Source organism: Bufo bufo, chromosome 3 (genome assembly GCF_905171765.1).
Source record: "Bufo bufo chromosome 3, aBufBuf1.1, whole genome shotgun sequence".
Taxonomy (NCBI): Eukaryota; Metazoa; Chordata; class Amphibia; order Anura; family Bufonidae; genus Bufo; species Bufo bufo.
The window spans coordinates 461993846-462017379 of NC_053391.1; the positions used below are offsets into that span (position 1 = coordinate 461993846).

Consider the following 23534-nt stretch of genomic DNA (forward strand, 5'->3'; position numbering starts at 1 on the left):
GACTTGGGAAATGTGCACACACGCGGCGCACCTTCACCAGTAGCACCTTCACCAGTAGCTCAGGCAAATTGGGGTAGGTTTTGAGAAACCCTTGAACCACAAGGTTGAACACGTGGGCTAGGCATGGGATGTTTCTGAGCTTGCCGAGCTCCAAAGCCACCACCAAGTTACGGCCATTATCAGACACAACAATGCCTGGTTCTAGGTTGAGTGGCGAGAGCCACAGCTCAGTCTGGTCTCTTATCCCCTGCCACAGTTCTGCGGTGGTCTGCTGTTTGTCCCCTAAGCATATCAGCTTCAGGACGGCCTGTTGCTGCTTCCCCACTGCAGTGCTACACTGCTTCCAGCTACCAACTGGTGCTGCACGCGGATAATTCGGAGGTGGAAGTGGAGGCGGAGGAGGAGAAGTGGGGGTTGGAGCCACTAATGTAGGTGCTGGCGAAAACTCTGATCGACGTAGGGCCCTCAATCCTTGGCGTCGGTAGCACCTGTGCCATCCCAGGGTACGACTCGCTCCCGGCCTCCATAACGTTCATCCAGTGTGCCCTCAGGGAAATGTAGCGTCCCTGGCCGAATGCACTTGTCCATGTGTCCGTGGTTAAGTGGACCTTCCTAGTAACTGCGTTGGTCAGGGCACGTGTGATGTTACGGGACACATGCTTGTGTAAGGCTGGGACTGCACACCGTGAAAAATATTGGCAGCTGGGGACTGAGTACCGCGGGACAGCCGCCGCCATCGGGCTGCGGAAAGCCTCAGTGTCCACAAGCCTAAATGGCAACATTTCCAGGGCCAGTAATTTGGAAAGTTGCGCATTTAGTACTATGGCCTGTGGGTGGGTGGCTGGGTATTTGCCCTTGCGTTCAAATGCCTGAAGGAAGGACATTTGTACGGTGCGCTGGGACACGGAAAAAGTGTACTGGATGTCACTAATATTTTAGGGATGCGCACACTTTAAACAAGAGAGGCGCGGATAATTTAACTATCTGCAGCGGACACAGTCTACGGAAAATGTGCACATATTTTAGGGATGCGCACAATTTACACAGGTATTTTGCGCATAATGCGCTAAAAATATATATTGCTGCTGTCACACACAATAGTCCTTAGACTTTTGGGTCTCTGAAAAGTTTGTATAAAAATCTTCCTATTACACTCCCTACACTGTCTGTCCCTTCCTATGCACAGCTCTCCCTAATACTGAGCAATTTAGCGCAGGTTGCGCTACAAACATATTTTGCTGGTGTCACACACAATAGTCCTTACAAGGACTTTTAGGTCTATGAAACGTTTTTGTAGAAAAATTTATTTCAATTACACTCCCTACACTCTCTGTCCCTTCCTATGCTCAGCTCTCCCTGACTTAAAATTAGTCGAACACGTGTCATCGGATGCTATATAGCACCCGATGACGCGTTCCGGCCAGCCAGTCACTATAATGCCAGTAGCCAACATGGCTACTGGCATTACAGTGAGGGCAGTACTTACCTGCACGTTTATTGGATGCTTAGCAGCCGCGAAACGTGCGGGAAGGAGACTCGAGCATTGCGCTCGAGCACATGCGGTACTTAGCCAAGTACTGCCATGTGCCGAGCATAGCGATGCTCGAGCCGAACTGGTATTCGGCCGAGCATGCTCGTTCAAAACTACATTTTACTCATTTGGGGCTAAAAATCATTTTTTCAGTTGGTCTTTATTAAAAATTGAGCCATTGCGTCACAAAGGTTTAACTATTTTTCTAGCTGTGTGCATCCTACTTTCACTTTGCGCCGGTCATCTAATAACCTTTATCTGTAAAATACTAAGAGGTCATAAATACTTATTTAAAAGTCTCTTTACACGGGGCATGGGACTAAGCATTCCTTCCCGACATTCCCGATAATCTGTTCAATTGTCGGCCCGTGTAAAGGGCCCTTTAGCCACATTCTAACCAGTGAGATAAGGAATGAGCATTGATGAGTGTTTATGAGGTCTGAGAGCAGAGATAAGGAGCCCATCAGCTCCCTGCCTGATGGAGCAGAGAGAAAATTTAGATCCTGCTAGTAGAGCATCTCAGCTCTGTACAGAGAAAGGGACTCAATATTTATAAAGACCAACTGAAAAAAAGATTTTTAGCTCATGTTGAGTACAATTAACTAATAGAAAAAAAATGCCCCCAAAGGTGTACAAAGCCTTTAAGTGGTGTGCTTATATTTTAGCAACAGGTGGGCATCACTGTGGAGTGCTCTCTGCTATTATTCAGAGCCCCTCTTCTCTGAGTGACAGCTGTAGCATACAACCAAAAAGACCACTAGAGCTGTCACTCAGAGCAGAGGGAAAGGGCTGTGAAGCAGCTCAATGCAGAGAGCACTTCACAATGAAGCCCCACCTCCTGGACACTAAAGGAGCACAGTTTGGCAGAATGGAACTTCATGTTCACACTACTCATGATGATAAAATCTCCACAAAAGGTATGTTTACACTGTTGTCCACAGACCATAACTAATGCTGTCAGCAGTTTAACATGGTCAAAACTGCTGATAGATTCCCTTTAAACCCATGGCTGTGGTGCTATGAGATAAACACAATAACTACAAAAGTACTTAATATAGAAAAAAAAAACTAAACTAAATACCAGCTTTAAGAAGATACAAGCAAGAAGAAAACATTCTCAAGCAGGACAAGCACGTTTAAAATATGGGGATGTATCAAAACTGGTGCTAAATATTTTTCAGCTATTACAAAATGAAAGCAGCTACTTAAATAGTTGACACTGACAACTGCTCAGTTTTTTCAGCATCAGTTTTGATACAGATAGAAACAAGCATATGGATCACAGGAATGGAGGGAAGCTACAACAAAATATGACTTGGGGTACTTTCACACTAGCGTTAGAAGAATCCGGCAGGCAGCTCCGTTGCCGGAACTGCCTGCCGGATCCGGAAATCCGTGTGCAAACGCATACCATTTGTTTCCGGATCCGTTTGACAAATGCATTGAAACACCGGATCCGTCTCTTCGGTGTCATCTGGAAAAACGGATCCAGTATTTATTTTTTTCACATTTTTAAGGGTCTGCGCATGCGCAAATCGGAAAACCGGATCAGTTTTTCCAGAACACTTGGTATCGGATCCGGCATTAATACATTTCAATGGAAAATAATGCCGGCATACCGGCAAGTGTTCAGAAATTTTAGCCGGAGAAAATACCGCAAGATGCTGCAGTAATTTCTCCGGCCAAATACTGTAAAAGTGACTGAACTGAAGACATCCTGATGCATAATAAACGCATTGCTTTCCATTCAGAATGCCTTAGGACAAAACTGAAGCGTTTTTTTCCAGAATTGAGCCCCTAGAACTCAATACCGGAAAACTTTAACGCTAGTGTGAAAGTACCCTTATTACAACATCAGACACCAAAAATGACCCTTCTAAGATAGCTCATTGGTATTGAGAACACTGTTATAATGTGTCACAGTTACAGTATTAGGCTGGGGCTATTATGGAGATCTTTGCCCATTGCACATTGTCTTTAATATTTCAATTTCCTCCCTAGAAGACAGTCTACTGGTATTATGGATCATAACATTCTGATGCAATATGATCCACAACTTGGTGATACTGGAGATCAATATTACACAAGGGATCATGCACATTGGCAGAGAGTATCTACCACAGTGCACAAAACTTGTATGTCTCCTTTAGTATGGAGCGGTCTTGCACTCCATATTTCTCGGTCAGACTCAAATTAACGAATATTGTGCCTAAGTGTTTGGGGATAATACCTTGAGTCATATGGGCAATTAGGGCTCTATGCAAAAAACACATTCTTGAGACCCTACAAATACACTTTTTAAAAACTTGCCATAGATTCTAATGTGAAGGAAATGGGGTAACAACCTAAGGAATTATCAGCTATTCTACTGTATGTCAAAGAAGAATTTATCCAGATGCTTCACCTGTCCGAGCTCTTCATTCAGATCTGACGTGTTCACAAGTGGACCTTCTCCTGTTGTCTCATCAAACATCTCCTCATCCCAGGTGAGGAAATAAGAACCCAGAAATTTCTGCATTTCCACAGTGACGTACATAGAGACAGGGATAATGTAGTTGAAAAGGACCATGAAAGCCAGAAAGTCTGTGAAAGCTCTGATAAACTGAAACGGCACAAAACAGACATTTCTTACAACTCAACAAACGAGCATCAGAAAAAAAAAGTACTCGTCTTCATTTTACTTATACCTTTAACTTTAGTCATTAGTTATAACCAAATGCACTATTGAAAATGGGCATATTGATGTCGACAAAAGAGCGCTGCAGGCAGAAGGCTGGAAAGCTATCTTTTGGCATTAAGTTAACCAGAACCAGGGATTCCCAGCCAATCTGCTTAGTTGGTACTTGCCAGGCCTTAAACTGTGTAACATCTGCGATCTGAAGAGTGAAGGCACATTCAGCTTAAAATGGCCGTTACCTGAAGTGATTCTTCACATTTGCATGATATTTCAAGGTGCAGGGGTAGACACCTTTGGTGCTAGGTTTCTTTGAGGGAAACAAAAAGATGTTTATGAAGAATGTTAAAGGGGATGTCCACTATTTTAATATTGATGCCTTATCCTCAGGATAGGTCATCAATATCAGATTGGCAAGGGTCCGACTCTTGGCGTCCCCGCAGATCAGCTGCTCTCGTATGAGAGCTGCCTTCTCTTCACTGTTTACCTGCTTTCCATCTACATTGCAGCAGTGAGCAGTGTAATTACACCTAAGCCGCACCATTCACTTCAAATGGGATGGCTCCTTCCTATGCACTTGAATATGAATGAGCCATCCTATTGAAGTGAATGGGACGGCTTAGGTGTAATTACACCTACTCACCGCTGCAGTTGCGAAGGCAAGCAGTTAAACACTGAAGAGAAGGCAGCGCTCGTACGAGTGCAGTCTTCTATTCAATCAGCTGATCGGTGGGAGTGCCGGAAATCGGGCCCCCACTGATCTGATACTGATGACCTATCCTTAGGATAGATCATCAATATTTAAAAAGCGGACAACCCCTTTAAAGGGTTAGTCTCATCTCAGCCTTTAATGGCTGGGATGGGAAAAACTTGAGTAAGCTTCAGCCATGGGTAGTCAAAGTTACAGAAATTCACAGTGAAAAAGTCACTAGTATACGTATCTGTAATCTTGCGCTGCAGGTTTTCAATGCGATGTGGGAAGATCACGAAGCGTGACAGCGAAACCCGGGTCAGGCGATACCGAAGTGTGCATACCATTGTTTTATGTGTTTTATCAGAGATACTGTTGTAAGTACAATAAATCTTTGCACGTGATGGTGGCAGTCTGGGCTTCACTATTGTTGCGACCTTTAATTACCCACAGGAGTGTTGGACAGAGGAGGGATCCTCGGGTATACCCCTTGCAGATCCTTCCCCGTGCCTTTTGTAACCCGTAACAAGAAGGGAGGAGGTGTATCAAGCAGCGCGGTTTTCCACTTTCTTGAAAGTTACAGAAATTGCTGCGTGGCCTGCTCTCCGCTGTGTTCGTAACTCCCATAGCAGTACACAAACAGCATATCCCAGCAAGCTGCGCTGTTTCCGTAACTCCCAGTTTATCAGAAACAGTGAAGATGGCTGTGCTACGCGGTTTCTGTAGCTCCCAATCACTCCTATGAGATGAGAAAAACAAAAACATGTTCCCATAAGTCTGTCTATCTCTGGCCTGCACTTACTCATCTTGTTTCCATCTTGGCCATAAAAGGCTTAGATAAGACTAAACCAGTGTTGCGAACTGTCCAGAAATTCCTGGACAGTCCTTAAAAATAGGTGACTTTTTTCTTGTGTCCGTGAAAGAAAAATATGTGTCTGTGTTTTTTTTTTAAAGGGAACCTGTCACCGGGATATTGGGTATAGAGCTGAGGACATGGGTTGCTAGATGGTCGCTAGCACATCCGCAATATCCAGTCCCCATAGCTCTGTGTGCTTTTATTGTGTAAAGAAAACGATTTGATTCATATGCAAATTAACCTGAGATGTGTCAGAGCTTGAAAATATGACTTTTCTCTGGTCACACAAGTAAGGCTACTTTCACACTTGCGGCAGGACGGATCCGACATGCTGTTCACCATGTCGGATCCGTCCTGCAGCTATTTCGCCGTGCCGCCGCTCCGTCCCCATTGACTATAATGGGGACGGGGGCAGAGCTCCGGCGCAGCCTGGCGGTGCACGGCGAAAGGCCGCCGGACTAAAATTACTGCATGTCAGGCTTTTTAGTCCGGCGGCTTTACCGCCGTCCCAATTATAGTCAATGGGGACGGAGCGGCGGTCCGGCGGCACGACGAAATAGCCGCAGGACGGATCCGACAAGCTGTTCACCATGTCGGATCGGTCCTGCCGCAAGTGTGAAAATACCCTAAGATATGACTCTTTATGTTAATTTGCATATGTATCAAATTGGTTTATTTACACAATAAAAGCACACAGAGCTATGGGGACTGGGTATTGCAGATGTGCTAGCGGCCATCTAGCAACCCATGTCCTCAGCTCTAGACGCAAAATCCCGGTGACAGGTTCCCTTTAAGGCTGGTGGTACTTGACTAGATTATTTTGGTGGTAATTATCATCATTTTCCAGCTCACAGTAAATGCTGGTAAATGAGTTCTTATCAGTATATTGAGTTATAGACATGTATTACTTTTAATCTTTATAATTCATTATGGTTTTCCACTTTGTCCGCAAAAAATGTTGGCTGTCTGTGATTTAGGCAAAAGTTGTACAGAAAAAATTGTGGTTGGTTGTCAACCATGGACTAAACCTTTAATAACCACAACACAGATTTACTAATCCTAAAGATGGTATAGGCTTAGACAGGCTATGTAGACCTGCACTGTATTTAGAAGATAAATCTAGTGCAGGGATAGACACCTTTTACTGATTGACTTACTTTAAGACAGAATTTAGGCCCTTCCAGCTAAACCCTGCTATCTTGGTGAGCATGCTGGGGAAAAAAAGTGTAGAAATTCTAGATGGGCCAATGTGCGTAATTTTTTGGACAGATTTTTGCCACAGACACATTAGTAAATCTGGGGCACTGTGTTATGCCAAGTGCTGTCTGAAAGGGTGGTGCAGGACACAGGGATTCTCTCTTCAGGTTTTTGGAATTTGGCGTGTTCCTTAAAGAACTTAGATTAGCTATGCGTCTTCTGAATTAGGGCAACATTATCGTTCCTGCTTGTTCTACTTTTTCTGAACCTCCTCCATTTCGTTTTAAAAACAAAAGCAAAGAAGTTCATCAATCAACATTAAGAATGGGAGTTAAATATAGAACAATGGAGCCAAGGAGCTCAACGAAGGAGAGAAGAAATACGTCAGGAAAGCCTGTAGAATAAACAGTAATGAATTGAGAGCTGCACAGGAGGAAGCGAGAAGCTCAGGATGGAAAGAGAGCAGAGCGGAGGAAAGCAAGCATACAAAGCGTGGCAGAGGGAAAGTGGAGCAGCTAAGCATAATTGTGCAGGGTGGCAGCTAAAAGGAAACTAGACGGTTAAAGAAAGGAGGGAGGGAGAGATGAAGGTGCCATCTGTTAACCATGAATATAAAAAAAAAATTGACTTATTATTCTAAACCTACAATACTATTAAAATTTTCTTCCAAAATCAGAACATCTCCAAATTGTCCCTTAGACTCTGTACACACTTCTGTGATACCTACCTGTATTTTCCAGACTATAAGACGGGGGGGAATGTCAGTGCGTCTTATAGTGCAAATGCTAATGACTGCTTCCATTGGTATGTAGGAGGTAAGTGAGTGAATCGCTGTGCTGGCGGTATTCACTGCACTGTCTGATCTATGGTCTAAGAAGTAATTATACCTGCTCACTGCTGAGGCTTGCGACTGCAAGCAGGTAAACAATGAAGAGTGCGGATCAGCAAAACACAGGTACTGCGCCTTGTGCATTGCACATTTTCCGCCAACCCTATGATAGAAATGCGTATTCTTGTCCTTGATTGAGGACAAGAATAGGACATGCTATATCTTTTTTTGCAGGGCTGCAGAACAGAACTATGTGCTGTCCTCATCTTTTGCGGCCCCATTGAAATGAATGGGTCCGCACCTGTTCTGAACAAATGCAGACCAAGAAATACGGTCATGTGAATGGACCCTAATGCTCCAAGCAAACAGATGAATGAGCACTTATCTGCAAAACATGAAGCTTATCAGCTGTTACCTGCAAATCATAACTACCAGCACAATACTTCAACAGCCCCAAAACGTGTTCTGCAATAATGTAGATCAATAACACTTAAATGTGGCATTTATAGTTCCAGTAAATACTGTTCTCCATGACATCCCAGAACATCGCACACAAGTCAATGGAAGGATCGATCCCCCTACAATGTAATACAAGCTCTACATGCTAGGACCGTTCTCATAAGCTAATAAGCATAAAATATTCATTACGCCGATTCAATCTCTATTTTACTATATAGTGCATGGAGAACGTCACAGATCATTGAGTGCACTCTGCTGCATAGGGGAGGCTTATAATGGGCTTGCAGAATGGAAGTCATCTGGGCGGACACCTGTGTCACCGCTCTGAAGTGCTGCACAGAACATAATTCTGCTTACACATATGTACAGGTAGCAGTCATTATCCCATTTCCACTCAGGTTAATAATAAAACATGGAATAAAAAATCCTGATCATTACCACATTTCTTTGTCTTTCAGAGTCCGTCTTCTGGTTGTACCAGGGCTCATCTCGGAAAGCCTCGCTCTGCCACACGTACTTTAGCACAGTGTTAATTAAGGCTTTGCTGATCAGAATACACAGGTACACAATGAGAAAAGCATTCATTGACCTAGAGGCAATAGGGAATTTGTTGTTATTTGGTTCATGACATCAACATCAAGGCCTCATGTGCAAGGCCATGTCCATACTTCAGTCCGCAAACCTCAGATCCGCAAAATGTGGACACCATCCATGTGCGCAATGCAAACCAGACCATGACATGTTCTGTAATTTGCAGAACAAACATACATGTTTGGACAGTACATGGATGACATCCATGTGCTATCTGTTTTTTGTTTTTTTTTGTGGATCCATAGAAATGAATGGGTCCGTGTGCTAACTGCAAAATGTGCAGATAGGACAGTTGTGTGCATGAGCCCTTCCTTTTACCAGGGATAGGTCAGCATTCAATTACAATTATCAATTTTGGGAATGGTGGACCCTGTACTATCTATATATAGGTGATATCTGTTATTCTAGTCCTACTTGTGATGAAAATGAGATGGATGCTGAAAAGTGATCTTTACAGACCAACGAGTTCCACCTATTATTAGGCCTTGTGGCCAGTGTGAAAACTACGATTTTAAGATTTTAAAAAAATATATAGATAGTGACATGGAAAATTAAAAATAACATCAAACATTATTTTAAAATATGTTTAACATAAAACTTGATTTAAACAGGTCATTTTCCGATGACATAGTCAGATGACAATTAACCCCACATGGGGGCACATGGATGTCACTGAGTAGGGTTCACCATTCACAATATACATAGCATGGGTGAAGATAAGTATTGAATCTGGGATTCCAGCTGTTCACAAGAATGGGGGTTCAAAGTCCCCTGTTTTAATGGAGTGGTGGTCAAGCCCTGCCGCTCCTTTCAGAGTCTATGGAACTGCTGGAATTAGGGAGTGCAGCCCTTGACCACTGCTCCATTCATACAGATGATATGGGATACTCATTCCTGTGATCAGTGGGCATCTCAGCAGTTAGACCTTCTCCAAGGAGACACATAAACTATCCTGTGGACACTGTCATCTGGGACAACCCCTTTAACTAAAAAGAAAACCATTAGTAAAAAAAAATAGCAATGGAATATAAAAGGGTGTCTGTCAGAAGATGTGTACCAATGAAAATGGCTGCCATGTTGCAAGTGCGCTTGGCATCTGAAGGCATCAGTGTTGGTATTTTGTTCATATGTGTCCACATTGCTGAGAAAAATGATGTTTTAATAAATGCAAATGAGCCTCTAGGAGCAACGGGGGCGTTGCCATTACACCTAGAGGTTCTGCTCTCTCTGCAACTGCTGCACCCTTTGCAATTTAATTGACAGGGCCAGGCAGTGAAAACGTCATCGCTAGGGATGAGCGAACCCAAACTTTACAGGTTTGGTGTTCGGGCTGTGTAGGAATTCCATTACGGATTCTGTTATAATGGAATTCGTAGACAGAATGCAAAACGGAGGTCTTTAAGAGGCATTCCGTTTTGATCCGTCATAATAGAAGTCTATGGCCAAGCATAACGGATCAGTCTGATTTCCATTATGCAGGACTTTGCATTCTGTTTTGCATTTTGTCTACATAATAACAGAATTCCTACACAGCCCGAACACCAAAGCTGTAAAGTGCGGGTTCGCTCATCCCTAATCATCATGCCTGCCCCTGTCAATAAAAGTGGAGAGGGCACTGCAGTTGCAGAGAGAGCAGAGCCTCTAGCTGTAAAGGAAACTCACCCGTTGCTCCTAGAGGATCATTTGCATATATTAAAACTTCATTGAACATGGGACCAACACAGATGCCTTCAGCTTCCAAGCACACATGTAACAGGTCAACCAGTGTCATAGATACAAATCTGCTGACAGATGCCCTGTAAAATGACATTAAAAGTGTTTTTTGAGAATGGCACTCCTGTGAGCACCGCAGCCTTCTTCCAGCTCACCAAGCACAGCTCCGTACATTGTATAGCAGATGTGCTTGGTATTGCACTGGCCTAGGGAAAGCTGAAGGCCGCGGCGCTACTGTCAGCATCACTGCCTGCCTTCTCAAACAGCTGATAGGCGCGGGTCTCGGGTTTTAGACCACCACCGGTCAGATATTGATAACTTATCCAGAGGATAGGTCATCAGTATAGAGCTCCCGGAAAAACCCTTTAAAGGAATTCTGTCATGACATTTGAGGTCTATAACCTAAACATATGGCCAGGTCCGTACTAATAACCTGAATCCAAAACTGTCCTTATTAAATCTGCCTGTGGCTCTATTAGCACATAAAACAGGTTTTTATAACCTGTTATTCACCTACCTAAGGTGCCCAAGGGGACGTCGCTTAATACAGGGTGCCCAGCTGCACCCATCTCCGTCTGGTGCCCAGCGCCGCCTTCCCAGTTGAAATCGCCGCCTTCCTCACCTCAGCCCCGCCTCCGCAATCGTCCGGTCCCTCTGCCAGATCCCGCGCGTGCGCACTAGGCATAACCTGAGGGTCCGGACGATTGCGGAGGCGGGGCTGAGGTGAGGAAGGCGGCGATTTCAACTGGGAAGGCGGCGCTGGGCACCAGACGGAGATGGGTGCAGCTGGGCACCCTGTATTAAGCGACGTCCCCTTGGGCACCTTAGGTAGGTGAATAACAGGTTATAAAAACCTGTTTTATGTGCTAATAGAGCCACAGGCAGATTTAATAAGGACAGTTTCGGATTCAGGTTATTAGTACGGACCTGGCCATATGTTTAGGTTATAGGCCTCAAATGTCATGACAGAATCCCTTTAAGCTTCAAGTCTGTGGTTTCAGAATGCCATAGTTATGAATATTGGCAATAATATGAATATGTTGCTAATTAACTGTCTATTACCAGAAAACTACAGAATTTTATATTATGTCTATGAGGTTTGGTGGGTGTCCTCCCACATTATATTGTCACATGTGGCTGCTCTTATGAATAATACACTTTACTTTTCAACAGCGGATCTTTTCTGTGATTTGGACTGGTAATTTAATGCCATCTTGGTTTCCATTCCAGTGTATATAGCAACACCTAGAATCAGAAAAAAGAGAGATTGTTACTTGAGAGCAAGGAAGACTAAGGTCTACTCAATTAACACATAAACTAGACCTAAACCCTCATCAGTTATCTGATCCTCTCGCCAGATACAATATTTAAAATGTTACTTTCACCACATTTGCTTTGCAGCTTTACAATCAATGTGCTGTATCAAAGTAACGTCTAGCCTTAAAGAGAACCTGTAATCTTTCCTGATTTGTCTATAGTAGTAACTACTTGCATTTCTGACGTAATACCAGTTCTGGAGTATATTTTCTGATGGCTCTTTGTTGTACCATTCCTTACTTATTCCTGCTAGAAGTTATGAAAGAACTGCTAGCAGTTTGCAGCGAAGATCCAGATGGATGTTACCAGTGTGTGTAGGGGGGGCTGCATGGTTTCTCACTAGCAGCGCTGATTGGATAGTGGCAGACTGTGCAGGGACACACCTCCAACTGGTAGCAGCCATCTGGACCTTCATTGCAAACTGCTAGTAATTCATTCCTAACTTCTAGCAGGAATAATAAGGGAATGGCACAACACAAGAATAGATGCTCCAGAATTGTTATTACAAGGAGAATGCAAATAGTTATTAAAGCAGACACGTCGGGAGACTTTATAGGTACTCTTCAAGTATTATTTTACAATAGTTTAAATTTGTTTTCCAATTTTTTAAAATATAACTTTCCATCTGATGGAGCATTATTTTGCTGATACAAAGCCTCTAATCCCCTGTATAGACACAGAGATAAAAGGTAAAATCTACATACATTATACATGAAACTCCCTCTAGTGGTGGCTGATGGTAGGCAGAATGTTATTGTTTAGCTACATGGCTTTTCAGAGGATATGGAGATACATGTAAAAATAAAGCTCCAATAGTTATAATCTCAGCACAGTATATTGGCCTAAAAATGACATGGTGGACGTAGGTGATGACATGGTGACTTAATCTGACATTGAGAATTTATTACCCATGTTCCCTATCATTATTGTCAAAATGGTTTATTTCACCAGACACACAAATGTTTCATTCCTCTAAGAAGAGAGGTGAACTTACCCTATGTGCAGCTGCACAGGACCCTACTGCCTTTCTACTCTTAGATAGCATGCAAGGGGTGGTGCTGATAATACCAATGGCAATTTTTTGAACAGAAAGGTTCTCTATGACAGGTACCCCGATCGGGCGCAGCTATAGGGGAAGCAGGGGAAGCGGCTGCTTTGGAGCCTGAACTCAGAAGGGGCCCACCCAGGAGGAAGACTAAAAGATTTTATTGTTAGGGCCCCTGAACAGTATTATAAAATGACATTATATACAGAGACACTGTAGGAAACGGAGCGGCTACCGGGCCTTGTCTGAGAGAGCAATCTTGAGTAGCCACAGGAATTGGGGTTGAGTAGAAGTTGCTTAGGAGGGGGCCCCGTTCAAAAATTTGCTGTGGGGCCCAGTCATTTCTAGTTACACCACAGGGTACCTCACTCTTAACTCAGGAGCAAGGACTGTTCTTGTTCAGTCTGCATCGTCTAAGGGTCCATTCACACGTCCGCAAAATGGGTCAGCAACCGTTACGCAATTTTGCAGAACAGTTGCGGACCTATTAATTTTCAATTGGGCCGGAATGTGCTGTCCGCATTTGCGGATCCGCAAAAAAATAGAACATGTCCTATTCTTGTCTGCAATTGCGGACAAGAAAAGGTATTTTCTATGAGAGTGCCAGCGATTGCCGGTGTTTGTGTTTTGCGTATCCAAAAAACATATACGGACGTGTAAATGGACCATTAGAAGGAATATTTGCTATGCTTTCGCAATTGCTTACCAAAAATTCTTTCAGTGTTCTTTAACGTAGCACCACGAAGTAGCAGATGTTCTGATCCTAGAGGCCTAACAGAAGAAAATAAAAAGCATACACACAAATGTACTCAATGGACTTCAGGGAAATAATGTGGAAGTAAGATTTTAAAGATTATTGAACCAACAACTACCTATAGAACACTAAAAATAAATGGCAAGAAGGAAAGAACTGAAAACCAACTAACCTGGCAGTGGGGTCCTCTGTTTTATTATAAATGTTGATCCGACCAACGAATCTAAACAATGAAAGCACCAAGTAAAACAAGTAAGAATAGCAATATGACCGTAATAGCGTTACACTGCAGCCGATACCAACAGCGGGCTAGTGCATCAGCAGCGGATGCAGCAGGGCTCTCAAATATCCTAGCTTCGAGAGAACATCCATGAGCATTATCCTGCTGTCTTGGTAGAAACCCTTATTGGTCACTTTCATGGGGGCACTCTGGTATGTGAAAAATATACCCTCTCCATTCTACTATTTCTGGGAGCTGGAAGGTATGGGCAAATACATGATAAGATTAACTGCATTATAACCCTATTGATGCTTTACAATAGATTTTTCTTTTTCTCTTTTCTACCACATCTGTCCTTTTTTTTATCTCCATCCCAGTCCCCCTCTAATTATTGCTTTTCAGTTATAGTTTTTTTCCCGTATAATATATATATAATATACAATAATTCCGTATTGATATATAAAGGAGTTAGATTGTGAAGCACGATCATATCAAAAATCCTGAAAGGCTGTTAAAGGGATTCTGTCACCACAATTCTGGACTATCACCTGCAGTACTACATGAACAGATTGCTATTTTTTCTTTTCCTACTGCCCCCCTTTCTACCGCCGTCAGCGCTCAAAGCTGTTCTGAAGTACACAGTCCAGACTGCAGTGCTGTGCTGACTTAATGGACAATGCGCATGCACAGCAGTCCCGACAATGTATTTTGATGCAGCTTTAAACACTGAGTCGGGGAACGGGGGGGGCAGTAAGAAAATAAAAAATAGTGATCTGGACTTCTTATCTGCAGTGCTACACATCAAGTACTGCAGGTAACAGTCCAAGATTGTGGTGATAGATTCCCTTCAATAGCTATTTTAAAGTAATTTACAGGATTTCTACAATAAAAATACCTGCTTCTGTGTTCTGTGTGCTACACTCTGCTCTTGGGTGCGTGCTCTGGACAGAATAAGTCTCCTTCCCCCTCTGGTAGGTTACAATATACTGCAATCCCTTCTTATTTTCCCTGCAGAAGGGGTCTTCTCAGCTATACTACTATGCTACTGAAAATGCAAGCAGGGCAGAAAGCTACTTCTAATGGCTGCTGCTCTGCAATGAAGAAAGGATCACTATGCAGAAACCTGGCTGTGGGGAGAGTGACTGAGCATGTGTGACCAGCAGCACATAGCTCAGTAGATGGACATGCACATTGCTATGCATTTTCTATACTAGGTGGTGCCACATTCTATAAAAGTAAATGACATATTATATTTTTTTTTTTACAGAATTGTCAGTATACTTATGATCTATATAATGATGGGACGCCCCCTTTAACAACTGACATGCATTCTTACTTGTAAAGATCAGGCTGAGGTTGTTCGCACTCTATGGTAGCGTGCAACGTGTCCATTTCCTGTTCATTGTGAAATGCTTTTGTGTCTTGAACAGAAAAATATGTCTAGTTTGGGGAACAGAAATATACACAGTATGGTTGTATTTAAAGAAGTGCTACTGTTATATCACATACAATAGTGCAGAAGAAATCAGAATACAGTTCAGGTCTCTTGTTACCCTCTGGGAGTATATCTGGCGTAGTGGGAGCTGCGTGTCAACATAGTTTATACCACAAGACAGTTCTCGGAGCTTGCACCTGTTCTCAGGATTAGTATGGGAACAGCACCGTATATCAAAATGTTAAAATAGCAAGACCAAAGCATTATTTAAAGGGGTTGTCAAAGAAGCACCCGCACCCCTTTGTTCCTGCCATACATTTATCATATAAATGTGTCCATAGGGGAAAACTCTATAATAATCGGGTGTCTAATACATGCATTCTTCTGCTGTATATAGATATTCCAATTATTTGATTACTTAATAAATGAATAGTCCCCAGATATGGATAATGTTAAAATCTGTTCAGTAGTTTTCTAGTTTAATCTGGGTGCCAATAAGGACACTCATCAATCCTGAACTATGAACCTTCCTAGACACATGGACACAGTACTAGAAGAATATACTGTATTGGTATGGTAAAGCCAGTGTGGGAGTTTTATTAAGTTGGCCAGTTTCGGATGTTAATGATAGTAAATCAGTGTATAGCAGAGGCCATGCTCCTCCAGATAAGTCCTATCCACTTTTTAAACAATCCTGTGAGTGGCGTAACATTGAAAAAAGTCCCAGTTTCCAAATTTGCTACAAATGCCACTTGTACAAAATTGCATGACTCTTTTTACAGCCTTTATACTCTTTGTACAGCCTTTGAGCAATTCCCCAGGACATGATGGACGGGAAGAAGCTAAGATAAGTGAGAGTCTTGATTACTCTGTTCACACACAGTGATTGACAACCTTCTGTGTGCACACACTGATACAGGAGAATCTGTCAATCAGGACTCTCAAAGTCTCTCCTAAGAGTCCTGTCAGGATGTATCCTGCTTTTTGGCTCAAACTCTATCATACGCAGCTCTGAGAAAGGACAGCAGAATTCACCTGACAGGCTCACTTTATGGCAACATATCACCAATTAAGAACACCCATGACAAAAAGTGATGTAGCTATAATACCAAACCAATTAATTGTAACATTAACATCTATTTGAGGTCTGTATACAAACGGCCCTTAATTTTACAGTTTTTGGTTTTTATATGATTTTCATTGCTTAATTAGGCAGATTACACATACTTTTCACTGTGCTGCTAGATATATATATATATATATATATATATATATATACATATAGTGGAAATTCGCTCTGGTAGGCAGGATAAGCAGACGCAGTACAGAGGCAAAAAAACAGTTTGTAAAACAAAACTTCAGTGTTTATTCACACATAAGGCAAAAACAAAATGACACTTTGCAGTCTTGGTGTTAGTTCACACAATGGAAGTTTTATCTCCAGCTGTCCACAGCAGGCTTTAGAGGGCCTGTTTTTCCAGTGTGCGGCTCTTAGCTCTCCAGCACGGCACCAAGCCTCAGATCCCAAAAACAGAGACTCCGCTGCTGAACCCAGCTGCCTATTAAAGGACAGCCATGTGCTGCCAAATCTGGACCGGCACTTAAACTCCGGTCCGGTATTTGACCTCACCTCATGTTGGGAGGAAAATACCTGCCTTCCCAGACAAAACCCCTCGCTGTGTCACAATATATACGGTGTATATATATATATATATATATATATATAGTTCGAAGAAAGCAGGACTGCTTTCTTCGAACCGTATTGTTGGGGCATTGCCGCTGCCTCTGTGGATTTTGCACTCGATTCCTGGTGGTGCTCCCGCTGGATTTTTCTTCAATATATATATATATATATATATATATATATATATATATATATATATATATCACTTTGATCTATTTGGTAAAGGTTTCATACACAGTAATAAAAACATGGTAACTATATGTAACTAGTACATAATATAATATATGCATAAAAGGCCCTGTACGCATAAAATTAGGTATGACATTCACAGAGATGTAAGATTATGTTAAAAACACAATATAGTATATTTTAGCCAGTTAATGTAGTAGAGCCAACATCATACACATCATACAGGAGGAGACGTTTGTGCTTACTTTGTGACTGGATTCTCCATCCAAACTAGCGGTTGTAACAAAACATGTGCCGTCCTCCCTACTCGAGGATAGTAGTACCATGTCACATGGGAAAACTTCATCTTCTTTCACCATAACTATGTCTCCAACCTTGAGGGCAGGAGAGAAAACATTTACCATAAAGTACAAGTGTGTGCCCATTAAAAACCATTGTGATATATTTTTCTTGACGTTCCAATTGGAATGCAGTAGCTGGCTGTACAATCCGTTCATGAACCCATCAAAACCAAAAGTACAGTATACACTTTGTCCAATACAAATTTATAGTACTATCCCTTCTGTTTCCTTTTTCTTCGTACAAAAACATACACCAGACATATGGTCCAAAAGCGATGTGATCATAGTCACATTCATTTCAAAACAGAATGTCACTGGGTGCAAAAATGAAAAAAAAAAAAAATACATAGAAAAAAACATTTACATAGTAACATAGTAGTAACATAGTACATAAGGCCGAAAAAAGACATTTGTCCATCCAGTTCGGCCTGTTATCCTGCAAGTTGATCCAGAGGAAGGCAAAAAACCCTGTGAGGTAGAAGCCAATTTTCTCCACTTTAGGGGAATAAAAATTCCTTCCCGACTCCAATCATGCAATCAGAATAACTCCCTGGATCAACGACCCCTCTCTAGTAGCTATAGCCTGTAATATTATTACGCTCTAGAAACACATCCAGGCACATTTAAATGGGGCCTTCATACTCCCTTATATATGTCTACTAGCACTGCTGTAGGGATTGTGCAGTGATACAGTACATCCAAACTCTTCGCTCCGTCATGCTTCGGTCCAAAAGATACAACAGACATATCGTCAAAAAGTGATGTAACCATTTTAAAACAGAATGTCACTGGGTACATGTAAAAATGGAAAAAAATCTAAATGAGGCCTTCTTGTGCCTGCTCCCCTATATGAGCACTAGCAAGGGGTGGACTGGCCATAGATTCTACAAGGAAATTACTCAGTGTACCAATGCCAAGGGTGCTGCACTGTGGTATTTGGCTCTGCTGGGGAAGTATTTTGGGTAGCACTATGGTATTGCTGGCCCCACCTACTTCTTCCCTGACTGCTTGTGTTGGCCCTGACTGCTTGTGTTGGCCCTGACTGCTTGTGTTGGCCCTGACTGCTTGTGTTGGCCCTGACTGCTTGTGTTGGCCTTGACTGCTTGTGTTGGCCTTGACTGCTTGTGTTGGCCCTGACTGCTTGTGTTGCTCCACCTTCTGTCAATCTGGAACCGCCTACAACATGGGGCCACTTTTAGTTTTTTCCAGGACCACTTTAAGTTCCTAGTCTGCCACTGAGAACTAGTACTGCTGTGGGGATTGTGCAATGATACAGTAGATCTCAACCCATCATTCCATCAGGCACAGATCATCCAATCAGTGCCAGAGGGCATATATTCATTAGGAAAAAAAACTAAATTGGAAGAAGCAATTTTCACAGGGCCAGTGCTGTTTGCGCAGAATGATCAGAGCTGTAGCCTAAAGGGGTTGTCAAGCTTTTTACAAGTGATGTCCTATTCTCAGGATCCTGTACATATCTCCATCCACTGTGTGGTGGCTGCAGCTGGTCACAGCAGCACTGGTCCTATTCACTTTAAGTACACAATGGAGGAAGCTGTATAGTTTCGATGCCGACTTCTGGCACCAGAGCAACACTGGAACAGCTGGTCAACAGGGGTGCAGGGTGTCGGGCTCCACCAATCACATAGTGATAGCTTATCTTGAGGATAGGCTAGCACGTGTACAAACCTTGACTACCTCGATAAAGCTCCTGGACCGTAACACCAAATCATTAACAGGGTGCCACTCTCACTTGGTGTGCAGGCTAGGACTGCCAATCTGCCCTACCACTGATTCCCATGGACCGGTCACACAGCTACCCACCTTGCCTCTGTTATAAAATGGCTTTGCTGTAATTTCTGACAAAAATGCTGCAAATTTACCACAATTTTTCACATAACTTGCAGCAGAATCTGAATATTTTGTATGAGAAAGAAGGGGACATAGGGAACAGTCTATATTTAGTGATGTAGGGGTGGGATGTTTGTTAGTGGTGTGTTGTAAGCAGTGTGTATCTTGTGTTTATGTATGTGTAACCTGGTGTGGTGTTTGTGCGTAGGGTATGTACTGTGTGTATAGAAGGATTAGAATCTGTTTTTATGTTTATGTGGTCTGATCTAGGGTCTGGCCTCAGTTTTACACACTGTTATTTTTCAGTGATATGAGTGGGGGTGATATTGTAGATGGACTGGTGGGGTTGATGTGCCAAGGTTGACTTTTAGTCCCAGTCTGGCCCTAATGATGCATCTACTACCTCTGTATCCCCTACAGAAGTGCCCCTGGATATGACCATTAATGAGGGGCAGTGGCATCTTTCTATAATAATATTTTTTAAAAATCCTTTGATTAGCTGAAACCCTTATAAAAAATAATGTATCTTTTGTAAGAAAATCATTACCTCTATAGCTAGTCCTCAGAAGGGACCAGCTATGGTCCTGAGTTACATAGTATGCATAGCAGTATAGGCATAACCCATATAACCACCATTAAACAGAAAGAAAAGTAACTGACTCTTACCCTAAGTTTCTGACTTTGTTTTCGGACCAATTTGCCATGCTGGATAACATGGACAGAGTACTGGTTCATAGCATTATCTGCTTTGTGCCTTAGCCAGTCTTCGTAGCCCTGTAAAGGTAGTAGAAGTAAGAAAGTTACAGGATATAAACTTTTCATTGAAAGGCGGTGGATGTCAGGAGATAGTTACCTGCTTAATTGCAGTCACAGTGATAACAAAGAATAGTGGCAGGCCACTGGTTACTGGACTGGTTGGGGTATCAATGATAAGCTGCAAGACACCACAAAATACAGTCAAACACAATGTGAGGCAGAATATTCAGCTAATTATTTTCTATGGCCTATGTCTGTGGATATATATATATATATATATATATATATACATACAGTACAGACCAAAAGTTTGGACACACCTTCTCATTCAAAGAGTTTTCTTTATTTTCATGACTATCAAAATTGTAGATTCCCACTGAAGGCATCAAAACTATGAATTAACACATGTGGAATTATATACATAACAAACAAGTGTGAAACAACTGAAAATATGTCATATTCTAGGTTCTTCAAAGTAGCCACCTTTTGCTTTGATTACTGCTTTGCACACTCTTGGCATTCTCTTGATGAGCTTCAAGGGGTAGTCCCCTGAAATGGTTTTCACTTCACAGGTGTGCCCTGTCAGGTTTAATAAGTGGGATTTCTTGCCTTATAAATGGGGTTGGGACCATCAGTTGCATTGAGGAGAAGTCAGGTGGATACACAGCTGATAGTCCTACTGAATAGACTGTTAGAATTTGTATTATGGCAAGAAAAAAGCAGCTAAGTAAAGAAAAACGAGTGGCCATCATTACTTTAAGAAATGAAGGTCAGTCAGTGAGCCGAAAAATTGGGAAAACTCTGAAAGTAAGGGCTATTTGACCATGAAGGAGAGTGATGGGGTGCTGCGCCAGATGACCTGGCCTCCACAGTCACCGGACCTGAACCCAATCGAGATGGTTTGGGGTGAGCTGGACCACAGAGTGAAGGCAAAAAGGGCCAACAAGTGCTAAGCATCTCTGGAAACTCCTTCAAGACTATTGGAAGACTATTTCAGGGGACTACCTCTTGAAGCTCATCAAGAGAATGCCAAGAGTGTGCAAAGCAGTAATCAAAGCAAAAGGTGGCTACTTTGAAGAACCTAGAATATGACATATTTTCAGTTGTTTCACACTTGTTTGTTATGTATATAATTCCACATGTGTTAATTCATAGTTTTGATGCCTTCATAGTCATAAAAATAAAGAAAACTCTTTGAATGAGGTGTGTCCAAACTTTTGGTCTGTACTATATATATATATATATATATATAAAAAAAGAAAAACAATGGCGGCACCGGAAGAACAACACAGAAAGGGTGCTATGTCCAGGGATGTAGCAGCTTACCCCGTCAATAGTAGATGAAAAACGGACAGCATTCCAGGTAAAAGTAGATGGTGTTTATTCACCCATGTGGATGGCAACGTTTCAGCTCATACAAGAGCCTTTGTCAAAGGCTCTTGTATGAGCTGAAACGTTGCCATCCACATGGGTGAATAAACACCATCTACTTTTACCTGGAGTGCTGTCCGTTTTTCATCTACTCTATATATATATATATATATATATATATATATAATATATATATATATATATATGTGCCATTTTTTGAAGTGAGACAACCCCTTCAACACTTGAACTTAGGAAGGCGGTCCATATACTGTTCTTTGACCTTATAGTGTAGCTTCATTGGATGCTTTAAAAAGTTTGTATCATCTCAGACACTGGGGGCATATCGATAAGATATGTCCAAATGTCTGATTGGTGCGGGTCCCACCTCTGGGGCTGACGGAAGTAGCCGAGCCAGTGCTACTTCAATTTGAGGGCTCCGTTCTAAAGATAGGTGCAGGACCCACCTCACCTATCAGACATTCTGGGCATATCCTAGAGATATGCTCCCAATATCTGAAATGATACAACCCCTTTAATTTCAAAAAGTTAGCATTCAGTTTGATATCACTGTTCTTCAACACTTCCAATGCTGAGGGGGTCGGCGGACAGGAGAGCATCTCACAATCATGTGACATCAGCCCTTATAGTGACTGCCTTTGATGATTAACAGGCAGAGTTTCTACAGTACTATAATGCTATAACTGTATTACAGCAAATCTCTACTGGACATAGTCCTTATAATTATGTAACACTGTATTACAAAGAAGCAAGATGCAGCCTCCATCTTGTATACGTTAAATAACCAACTATCTGTTCTGTTGTACTACGGAACTAAGCAGCGGGTGTCTCACAGGAATTCCAGACAACATTCATAGAAACATAGCATTTGACGCTGAGGGAAAAATCTATTCTAGACGTTTCCTGTGTACTCCTTAATATATTCACTGGAGAAATGTTTTTCTTTCATATTATTATAGAAGTCTGTCATCACTTTTGAAGATCATGTATAAAACTAAAGGTCTTCCAAGTGATATCTAGAGTCTACCTTCTCACCCTCTGACTTTTACTGAAGAACTGTGCTTCCATATGGATAGTATATAATTCAGTTATTGTAACTATGCTGTAAATGTATATATACTATATGCACCCTGTAAAGTTGTCTACAGTACCTATGTCCATTTTAAGTTCTAAAGTTTTATGTGCCTGTGAATATCAATAAAAATAAAGAATTTCCAACCCACCACCCTTAATTCATTTAACTGATGGTATTTGTAACATTTGTATTTCAAACTTAATGGAGTTATACCAAGATTTAAATATATCCCCTGTCCACAGGATAGGGAATTCGTGTCTGTTTAGTGGGATTCCGAAAGTTGGGTCCCCCAATGATCAAGAGAATGTAGGTCCCGGGGGCCCCATGTATGAATGGAGTGGTGGTCAAGCGTGCATGCCAAAGATGGCAAAGAAATGTTTCTTTGGAAGTCCCACACAGATGAATGGAGCAGGAGCACACATGATCAGTCAGTACTCCAGTCATACAGCGGGATACAGGACCCTATTCATGTGAACAGTGGGTATCCCAGCGGATAGGTAATACGTTTAAAGAGGACCTTTCACCGCTCCTGACATGTTTGTTTTAATAGCTACATGCATTTCCCATGTAATACCAATTCTGAAGCATCTATTCTTATGTCTGTATGTCGTGCCATTCCTCTATTATTTCTACTAGAATTTATGAATGAATTGCTATTAGCTTTCAGTAAGGGTACAGAGGGGGGGGGGGGGGTACCTGCACAGACTCACTATATCCAATCAGTGCTGCCATTTTCAGACTGTGCAGGTACACACCCCCAACTTGTTACCTCCCCTCTGTACTCTTACTGCAGACTACTAGCAATTATTCAGAACTTCTAGTAGAAATAATAGAGGAATGGGACAACAAACAGACACAAGAATAGATGTTCCAGAATTGTTAGTACGTGGGGAATGCATGAAGCTATTAAAACAGACGTGTCAGGAGTGGTGAAAGG

At 42.1% G+C, this 23534-nt stretch overlaps 1 protein-coding gene across 3 annotated transcripts in view; it reads right to left on the bottom strand.

The window, feature by feature from the left end:
• ATP11A (ATPase phospholipid transporting 11A) overlaps window positions 1-23534 on the bottom strand; it is a 223149-nt gene that overhangs the window by 83197 nt on the left and 116418 nt on the right. For all 3 annotated transcript variants that reach the window (XM_040425204.1, XM_040425205.1, XM_040425206.1), the window contains exons 4-12: window positions 20231-20311; window positions 20044-20151; window positions 17431-17559; window positions 15214-15317; window positions 13830-13880; window positions 13610-13674; window positions 11705-11786; window positions 8676-8826; window positions 3936-4133 (exon numbers count right to left, since the gene is read on the bottom strand). In XM_040425204.1, coding sequence (XP_040281138.1) covers window positions 3936-4133; window positions 8676-8826; window positions 11705-11786; window positions 13610-13674; window positions 13830-13880; window positions 15214-15317; window positions 17431-17559; window positions 20044-20151; window positions 20231-20311 — 969 coding nt within the window. The remainder of the gene's footprint in view (window positions 1-3935; window positions 4134-8675; window positions 8827-11704; window positions 11787-13609; window positions 13675-13829; window positions 13881-15213; window positions 15318-17430; window positions 17560-20043; window positions 20152-20230; window positions 20312-23534) is intronic.